General features: G+C 41.2%; 1 protein-coding gene across 1 annotated transcript; it reads left to right on the forward strand.

Moving 5' to 3' along the window:
• Window positions 1–939: 939 nt before the first annotated feature.
• slc5a6a (solute carrier family 5 member 6a) lies at window positions 940–8,771 on the forward strand. The gene is made up of 16 exons (XM_008288863.1): window positions 940–1,065; window positions 1,169–1,390; window positions 2,756–2,821; window positions 3,759–3,810; window positions 3,985–4,052; window positions 4,367–4,521; window positions 4,659–4,799; window positions 4,903–5,032; window positions 5,160–5,248; window positions 5,931–6,043; window positions 6,519–6,586; window positions 6,994–7,080; window positions 7,239–7,423; window positions 7,676–7,779; window positions 8,356–8,477; window positions 8,563–8,771. The coding sequence occupies exons 1-16, from the start codon at window positions 940–942 to the stop codon at window positions 8,761–8,763; spliced, it is 1,929 nt and encodes a 642-aa protein (XP_008287085.1). The 3' UTR covers window positions 8,764–8,771.
• Window positions 8,772–9,735: the final 964 nt, after the last annotated feature.

The following is a 9,735-nucleotide window of genomic DNA, read 5'->3' on the forward strand; positions in this document are numbered from 1 at the left end:
CTGCTCTCCTTTCTTGTCGAGAATTTAGATTTCCAAGGTCAAAATGGCTGCTCACAAGCAATTTGTCTCCTAATAGCAGGCAGCACATGAATGTTTGCAACAACAGCAGAGCTTAGCTTCATGCATCATCAGAACCAAAGAAGAAACAGTAGATAAAAGAAGCTGTCACACGTTGTGTTGTACATCAGTTAGTCAGAATATTCCACCAAATGCCTTACCATGTACCACGAATGTTATGTGGTAGCCTGTATCATTTTCTTTGCTGATAAAGCCCAGGAGCCCAAACTTATCATGTGGATGCTGCCGTGCTGAGACGTCAGAGCAGTTGTTCTATCACAGAAAGTATTCAAAATGTTCACGTTTTGAGTGTCCTGGAATGCAGTGTGAGACTTGTGACATGTGACTCATCTCGTAGTTGATTTCCAAACTCTAAAGGCAAGAGATTGTGAACAGTGTATCATCACTGTGCAACCTCTAAGTGAAACTATGGTCTTCAAATAGGTTTGATGATAATGATAAAATCTATATACACTAAGGTCTTGTCTATTTATTTTAAACGGGGACAGTGTACATTAATAAAACATTTCTGTAAATCTACACAAGCCATGGACTAATTTTCATCTGTAGTCTCTGGCCAGATGATGTCAAAAGCATCCTGAAAATGGTGTTCTCTCACTCTTTGTTACAGAACTGACAAAAGTAATCCTTTCAATTATTTCCTGCTACATCCAGGGTCTGTTTTTGGGTCCTCCTCTTCCTCCAGGTTTTAGTGAAAGAAATGTGACCTCTTAACTTACTTTCTCTTGTTTATCTTTCTCTCCAGCTATCAGCAAGTCTCCCTATGGGTGAAGTGCATTCATTGACATTGTAATCAGCCCCAGAGGTCGTGATTTAAAAGGCCTTCAGTCCCGAGATCCTCCCTCCACATCCAACATCAACATGGGGGAGGTGGTCCAGATGCACTTCACCACGGTGGACTACGTCATCTTCGTTTTGCTGCTGGTGGCCTCAGCTGGCATTGGCCTCTTTTATGCCTTCTCTGGTGGGCGTCAGCGCACGACACAGGTAGACTTTGGTGCTACACGGAAATAAAGATTGAAGAGTGCTGGGTCAACTTCAGCCGTGTTCGTAGCCATGATGTCTGAAGCCAACATTTTGTTTGTGACAGGAGTTCCTGATGGCCGACCGCTCCATGAGCTGCCTGCCTGTGTCTCTGTCTCTGCTGGCCACTTTCCAGTCAGCGGTGGCCATCCTGGGCGCTCCGTCTGAGGTGTACACGTTTGGGACGCAGTACTGGTTCCTGGGCTGCTCCTATTTCTTGGGGCTGCTCATCCCAGCTCATGTATTCATACCAGTCTTCTACAGGCTGCGGCTTTCCAGCGCCTATGAGGTATTCACAGAGTTAACACACAACTCTTTTTTTTTTGTCCCCCTTTATCTCTATAGACATTAACTTGCATGCATACTACATAAACAAAATTCAAATGTTTTACTTTGGTCAGCAACTTAAGCCCGTCTGTATTCTCTGTGGTTATTGTTTTGACTTTGTCATGTCTCATATGTATCTTTTTGTTCAGCACTTTTCTTGCATGCACAAAAAAGGAGAGGATTAACCATCTGAACCCCAACGAGATTTAGTTTGTTTTTACCCCCTGTAGTCTCATTTTTCATTGCAATATAAAGTCCTGCACGTCTATGGAAACAGCACAACCATGTCTACAACTAATGTTACAATGCCGTGAATTATTTTTTAAAAAAATACTAGAAGTTAAATTGAGTACAAAAATGTAAAATACCTGCAATCAACATTGACAACTATTTTCCAAGAGCCCACACATGTAACCAATACTGTAGAAATGACGGCTCTACATACAATTCAGATTTTTCTACTTGTAATTTGAATGTGTTTCCCTTCTGTCTCCTTACACCGCCTGCAGTTCAGCTGAGGATTACCTGAATTTTTGTCACAACTGTTGGTGCCAGTAGGATAAAGTTAATTAAATATCCCAAATTTTTGTTTGGATTTGGTTGTTTTTCTTGACGAAACCAAAAGTCACACATGATTAGTTTGCGGCTTGCTAGGCAGTTGACCAGTCAAAGATTTTTTCTGTCTTTACAGTTTCTGGCTGTGACAAATTGAGTAACTTCGATTATTTTTAATATATTTTTGAGTGGGTTCAGAGGGTTAATGCACAACAAGCACGGATAGTTCAACTCGACTGTACCACCGGTGGATTTATGACCTGTTGTGTGTTTCTTTAAGTAATTTTTAATTGTAATGTACTCTTTTCTCTGTCAACATTTATTTTTTTTTATTACACTCTACACACTTTTCTCCTGCTTCTCCTGTCTTTGGCTTTCTCAAGTATGATCTCAGAGCTTAACATTCTTATCTATCTTCTTATCTGTCTTAGCCTTGACGTGTTTACGTCCAAGAGGAGCAAGTGGTGCCCTTGTCTCAAGACTAAACATCTGTCAGGGGTCTTTATCTTTAGTCAGACTTATTGTTCGTCACGTGAATCTCAAGGACACTGATCAGTCATTCTCTCGAGAACTGCTGCAGTAACATCACGTGAACCAAAAAACATCTGACTTTGATGATCAGAACCTAAACTGACGGTTCTGATCCTGAGATTAATCATCTACCATGCTGACTATATATATTACAGGATGTCTCTGAGATGATATGTAATCAGACTTTTGATTTTTGCTCTTTTTTTTGTTTGTTTGTTTTTTTACATTATTTCCTTAACAGTATCTGGAGCTGCGTTTTAACAAGACGGTTCGCATATGTGGGACTGTGACCTTCATCTTTCAGATGGTATCTTGTCTGCTTCATATTTTATGTGCATATTGATGTAGAGTCTTTGTTGTGTCAAAGTGATTTTACCTTCACAGCTACATAGTTTATACTTAAATCTGCTGAGACGGATAGTAATGTAATACTTGTTTATTGCAAATTGTTCTTCAGTAGAGACAGAAAGTCATTAAGAAAGACATTTACCATCTAAATAACAATAAAACTTTATGCTTGATTATTTAAATAAAGTTTAGCCTTTGTTAACTTGACCTTTATCCATATTAACTTTTTGATTGGAGGAATGATTAGGTATCTGGATAAGAAATGTGTGTGTACTATAATGGATATGTGTCAAACAACCGTTGATTATAAAGAAATAACAGACCAAAGAATGCCCTCACGGGTAGTTTATTTATCAGTCAGGCGGAAAGTTTGGCCTTGGAAATGTCACCCTGACTGTTGTAAAGCTTCTGTTATGGTTTGAATCCTCTTTTTACGACGTTAACAGCGTCTTCGTCAGTTAGATCATGAACAGGGTTCAGTTGTGTCTTGCACTTTTCCAGACACGTTGTTAATTGTTATTCCTAAAGGTAATGAACAGATAATTGCTTAAACCTAATTGTGAAATGGGTATAAATATTGATTAGTAGTGGGTTGCTCAAGGACTGCTTTGTATTTTGTTCAGAAAATAATGAACACTTAAGTTATTAGACTACTCCAGGTCCTCCTCAAAAGCAAATGTCAGCTCAGCCAGGTAGTGGCTTACTCATTTAAATAGGTGTTTATCATCTCTTTAAAGTCAAATGCTTTTTGTTTAGTTTTGATGGGGGTTTTTTTTGTTTTTTTTTAACATTTAAGTGCATTTTCATGTGAGTCCGTTAGCTTCAAAAATGATCTCAGAACTTTGCTCTGTTTTGGTGAATCTTCAGTCCTGCAGTGTTGTTTTCTGCCTCTGCAGGTCATTTATATGGGGGTCGTCCTGTACGCTCCAGCACTGGCACTGAATGCAGGTAATCACAATTTATTTCTTTACAACGTATGTCACACTTCATTAATCTGATATTTTCATACCCAGGAGAGCCAACATTTGGTGGATAAAGCACATTGTGTCGCTTTCTAGGACAAAAATGTTCACTTAAATGGTTGAATAACTTTGGTGATAGTTTCACTGTGTTCACTTGTAGTGACGGGGTTTGACCTGTGGGGAGCAGTGTTGGCCATGGGCTTGGTCTGCACTTTGTATACTGCTCTGGTAAGTCACTGCACTAATGCTGATTTCATCAGTGATTAATGTGTCAAATATATTTCTTGATTATTTTTTTAACAAAAGCTAAACAGTAATACCTTTTTGAAAAGATGGTCGTGTATATATTTACTAACAATAAATTAAATCTAAATGTTGTGAGTTTCTTTAGGAGTTAACTATAATCCATCCTGTACGTGACTGAAAATTCTTCAGTTATTTTTTCCAGGAGCTCTGATGTTACTTGTTTGCTGCACACTTTTGCTGATAACTTGTACTGATGAGTGAACGTAACTACGAGTTAACATGTTTCTGTCTCCCAGGGAGGCCTAAAGGCAGTGATCTGGACCGATGTATTCCAGACAGTGGTGATGTTTGCAGGCCAACTGGCCGTCATTGTGGTGGGGGCCGGTCAGGCAGGAGGCATAGCAGAGGTCTGGAGGAAGGCCACCAATGGCAGTCGCATCGCTGGACTAGAGTGAGTTGAGCACAATTGAATTAACTGCTACTCGTTTCTTTTACTTGTTGTAGTGCATACAACTAGAAGGAGAGACGGTTTCCTCTCTGGAATAAAGACTACAGTCTTTATATTGTACTTGCTCTCTGTCTGTGCAGCCTGAACCCAGACCCTCTGGAGCGCCACACCTTCTGGACGCTGGGTGTCGGGGGAGTCTTCCTCATGTTGGCTCTGTACGGAGTCAACCAGGCCCAGGTCCAGAGATACCTCAGTTCCCGCACAGAGAAAGAAGCTGTAATGTAAGTGTCACCAATTTCTCAGAACGGGTTTGTCTAACCCCTGCTGTTAAAAAATGACATACTATACTATAAAAAAAAACACTCACCCATTGTGTCCTTCCAGGTCCTGCTATGTAGTTTTCCCCTGCCAGCAGATTGTCCTGTGCATGGGCTGTTTGATGGGTCTGGTCATGTTTGCTCGCTATGGAGAGGACAGCCCGCTGGACAAGGGCTACGTCAAAACTAACGACCAGGTGAACACTCATTTGTCTTAATGTTTGCATATTATTTTGGAGAGGGTGATCTGACGATCTTACATTGTGGATTTTCTTCCTCATTTGTGTTTTTGTCTATATCATAATGTTGAGTTTCTTTGTGCAGATGGTGCTGTACTTTGTGATGGATGTGTTCAGGGACCTGCCGGGGCTCCCAGGCCTGTTTGTGGCCTGTCTCTTCAGTGGAGCACTCAGGTATGAACCAAGGCTTCAGAGTTGGAAGTAAAGGATAATAAAAGCTTGTTTGCTGCCCAGGTTGAAACTACAGTTGTTGAACTTCCACCCGAATATCGCAGCATGTTGTTTAGCTGATCTGCATTATTTATAATCCCTGGCATAAACCCAAGAATCTTTTAATTATGAACCCTGGCGATAACAGACCTGACTGGCCAAGGCTACATTATTTTATGTGCAGAGTATTTTTAAAAAATCAAGCAGCTGTTATCCATTAATTTTACATACTGTGTTTTTTTTTTATTCTTTGAAAGTCCATTTTAGCACAAAATCGGAACAGTCTGCCAAATCATTCCCGTCATTCTGTGAATCATTAATTTGACAGTGTTTGTCTTGCACTAAATGTCGGCTTTTTTTTTTTTTTTTAAATCACTTACATGCACGTAGACATTGCCAGTGATATTTAAGATGTGAATTATTTGTACGTTGATTAGTAAGTTTGTCTTTACTCTCCTCATTAACATTTAAAACTAAATCACTCTGTCCTGTCAGCTGAGCATAAAATAATGCCAGTTATCGCCTTTGAAAAATTCTTCATAACTGCCACATCTGTGCATTGTCATGAAGACGTGTTGTTCAGGCTGCCATGTCATGTGGTTAAAAATCCCTGTTATTAGCTCAATCCCTGTTTTTCTCCCTCCAGCACCATCTCATCAGCTTTTAACTCCTTAGCAACTGTAACTATGGAGGACCTGATTAAACCTCATTTTCCAAATATGACTGAAGCCAGGGCCACGCTACTGTCCAAAGGACTCGGTAAGACAAGTGGTTTAATTCTACTTGTTTTCCTGACGCATGCTGTGGGTGTTTTTCCGTAACATATGGATGTCTGGTGTGTTAGAGAGTGTAATGATGATGTCAGATTTTGTTTTTTGGCTTTTTTTAGTGAGCACCAAGCAGTTATTTTTTATTTTTTTAAGCATTTTAACCTACTGTGGGCTCATTTCTAACTACAATATAAAGTCCTACAGGGTCATTACATTAACAACACAAAAGGAAATGGCACTATTGTACACGACTAGTTTGTGTATTTGTTTTCGGTGTGGTTGTAAAGTTAAGCAATAGTTTACATTCATACCAGTATGCTTTTTTGACTTTTCTAGCATTTACAGATGCGATGAAGTTGACTGTGCGATTTGTACTTTGCATTGCGTTTGTGTTCCTGCTCTGTTTATTGGCAGTAAAGCAGCAGATTTGACCACGATGTCTTTTATGGTTATGTGCTCCACAGCTTTGGCCTATGGGCTGGTGTGTCTGGCTATGGCCTACATCGCCTCCATCATGGGATCTGTGCTGCAGGTAACTTAATATTCACACGGACACTTTAGAACAACAACTTGAGGCATAATCAACTGATTACCAACAGCAACAGCACAGGGATATAGAGTTAGTCAGAGACTGCGTTAGTAGTAGTTGCTGTGATTTGTGGTGATAGTTTCATGACACACAGAGAAATGATGCAGATGTGCTCCTATTGTGTGCAGAATTCTTGACCAGTAAACATTTGTATCAGAAAGAAAAGCGCTTTAAAACATCTTATGAAAAGAAACATCTCTGCTCATGTGTAATTAAATTCATAGATTCAAGACGAAAAAAAAAATCCTAACCTTATTTTTGTGTTAGTTTGCATCTGAACAATAAACATCAGCAGCTCAAAGACAGAGTTTCTAATTACATCGCTCTGCTGTGTGTTCTTGCTCCCTCAGGCGGCCTTCAGTATCTTCGGGATGGTGGGTGGTCCCCTGCTGGGACTCTTCTGCCTGGGAATGTTCTTCCCCTGGGCAAACCCCATTGTGAGTGCTGCTTCAGCTAAAGGAATTCATTCAGTGTTTACCGGCTCCTGTTTTTTCTTCTTATTGTACTCACTGATACATTGTAATCTGAGAATAAGGAAGAAGGTAGCACAATCAGTTTTGCTTTTCCTCTGTTTTTCCCACCTCCCTCCTCTCAGGGTGCGGTGGTTGGGCTGGTAGTGGGCCTCGCCATGGCCTTCTGGATCGGCATCGGCAGCTTTGTGATGCGCATGTCTGGTCCCACGCCAGTCCCTCCACTCAACACCACTGACCTGCCGCTGTTCGATAACATGACTACCACTGTCATGACCACACTGCTCAGCGCCACCACAGCCAAGCCGAGGTAACACGACATGTCAAGAAATACGTTTCTCTGACAATCATGAGCAGTCGGATAATCTCATTTATTCTACTGATATTGAAAAGAACAGAATTGCTTAATTGCCACTGCACAGCGTAGAACGAAATTAAGCAGCGATCCTGGTGTCAGTGCTTTCACAGGATCGGCAACAGTGTAAAAAAGTGCAAATACTAAAATATAGTAAAACTAATATGTTTATATGGGCTTATCTTTGCTCTCTCCTCTCTCTCTCAGGCCAACGGGTGTGGAGGCGCTTTACTCACTGTCCTACATGTGGTACAGCGCTCACAACTCAACCACCGTGGTGGTGGTGGGACTGATAGTCAGCCTGCTGACAGGTAAACACATGGAGTTTGAAACGGTTTACTTTCATGTCCTTCACCATGTAGTGTCTCTGTAGTCACATTAAGAGTCTTTGAATGAAACATTTACTTTGACTACGTGGATTATGTACAGTTCTGTGAAACGCTAAGGCCAGATCATCAAGTTATGTGATACAATTGAACTTAAATGCTTCTACTTGTGACTGAGGTTCTTGGAGATTTTTAGCAGTTTTGGTTTGGTGCTGTTTAGCAAATGGCAGCAAGCTAATATGCTAAGCTAATGTCAGGAATACAGCAAACGTCACACCAGTTAAACATCAACAGGTTAGAATTATTATTGTTTACATGTTAACTCAAGTACACCCTCTGAGACCTACCACCTTGTCTGTAAACTCTTATTTTAAAGCAGTTTATTGGAGAAGCTTTTCTTTTTTTTTTATAAATAATCTATTTATGTAGCCTCTATATATTGAATTTCCCTTCTGGGATGAATAAAGTATTTTTCATTCATTTCATTTCATTCATTTCTCCCGTATTTCCTACTGAGCTCATAAACCACCGTTCTGTCCATGTGTCTCGTTCACACGTTAGGTCCTATGAAGGAGAAGGAGTTGACACCGGGCACAGTCTTCCCCGTCCTCGGCACGCTGCTCTTCTTCCTGCCTGAGCGCTACAGAGAGAAGCTCTGCTGCATCACTCCTCTTGGTCAGAAGGTAACCTCGTATTTCCACTCTGTTTTCTCCACCATTGGCTATCATAACACGTGCTTTGAACAGTCTCTCTACCTTTGTCGACCAGCCCAAAGAAGCCAACTCACAGCCTTATCAAATGGCCAAGAAAGACAGCAACGGAGCAGCTTATTGCAAAGAGGACACAGTCACAGAGGACAAGGAGGCAGAAAGCGACAAAGCACAAACGGAAGATGAAGACTTGGAAACGAGGGTCAGTCTGCCCTCGTGCCAGCTGGCGGCTCACACGGTTCAGGAGACGGCCTTGTGATTCTTCTTGCTTCTGCTTCGAAAACGCACAAGATGCACACATACACTTTCGCCCCAGCTGCAGCACCACCCGGTCCCTGGGTGGGAAGTGCAACAGGAGACAAGATATGAAGTTCATCGCTAAGTAAAGGTTCCTGAAGATCTGCAGCAGAGTGTGGGTGTTGCTACAGCACCAGTTTAATCGGATTACAGAGCAGACTCATGGACTGCAGAGTCTGTGCGGGGGAAAGGTGTTTAATCGGTACCTGATCATTTGTTTCTTCTCAATCAAAAAAAAAAAACAAAAAACAGCAACTGGAAATCAACTTCTGCCAGGCTGGAACTGTGCATTTGAAGCCCTAATGGCAGCAGCGAGAAGAAATTAGTCAGTTGCTGTTAGCGACGCTGACTACACTTGGGGTGCACGCGCAGGCTTTTTGCATCTGTCCAGATGTGTGCAGTCAGACGTTCAGACAGCTCTCGTGCACAGTGAGCTGCTCTGTTTGACAGAAACAAAAGAATCAGGTAGTTAATAGATGCAAAATGTAAAATGTGTTATTTTTGTAGAGAAGATGGAACCACCAAATCCCAGAATATGAAGAGAACATACTATAGAAAAAGAGTAGAAATGTACGAAGAGACTTTAACGGAGGGCATGTGCTACTGTGATAGTGTAGTGTCTTTACATGGCCTTGGTTCAACACTAATCGTCGCCTTCTAGCTGCTTACATAAACGTATAAGTATGAGTCCACTAAAGCAAAGCTGTGTGTTCGGATGAGGGCAGAGATGGCGTCTCGTGGTGGCAGTAAATCCTCATCTGCCACTACGTTGTTGCTACAAACAACATGAAGAGAAAACTACCCGTCAGTGTAACCAAAAGGTGAATGTTTTCCCTTAAGCTAGTCTGTGGGCTTTATTCTGTCGATCAGAAACTTTCAAGGATTAATCTACATATTTCCAATTGGACGTATAAATGAAGTGCTGCTGCACTGT

The sequence above is a fragment of the Stegastes partitus genome, unplaced genomic scaffold (genome assembly GCF_000690725.1).
Source record: "Stegastes partitus isolate 25-593 unplaced genomic scaffold, Stegastes_partitus-1.0.2 Scaffold578, whole genome shotgun sequence".
NCBI lineage: Eukaryota > Metazoa > Chordata > Actinopteri > Pomacentridae > Stegastes > Stegastes partitus.

What these genes read in the sequence shown, in the direction of transcription:
- slc5a6a (XM_008288863.1), top strand. Translation starts at nt 940, where the DNA reads ATGGGGGAGGTGGTCCAGATGCACTTCACCACGGTGGACTACGTCATC. An exon ending in GGCTTTCCAGCGCCTATGAG is followed by an intron (nt 1,391 to 2,755) that starts GTATTCACAGAG and finishes TTTCCTTAACAG; the next exon opens with TATCTGGAGCTGCGTTTTAA. An exon ending in GATAGTCAGCCTGCTGACAG is followed by an intron (nt 7,780 to 8,355) that starts GTAAACACATGG and finishes TTCACACGTTAG; the next exon opens with GTCCTATGAAGGAGAAGGAG.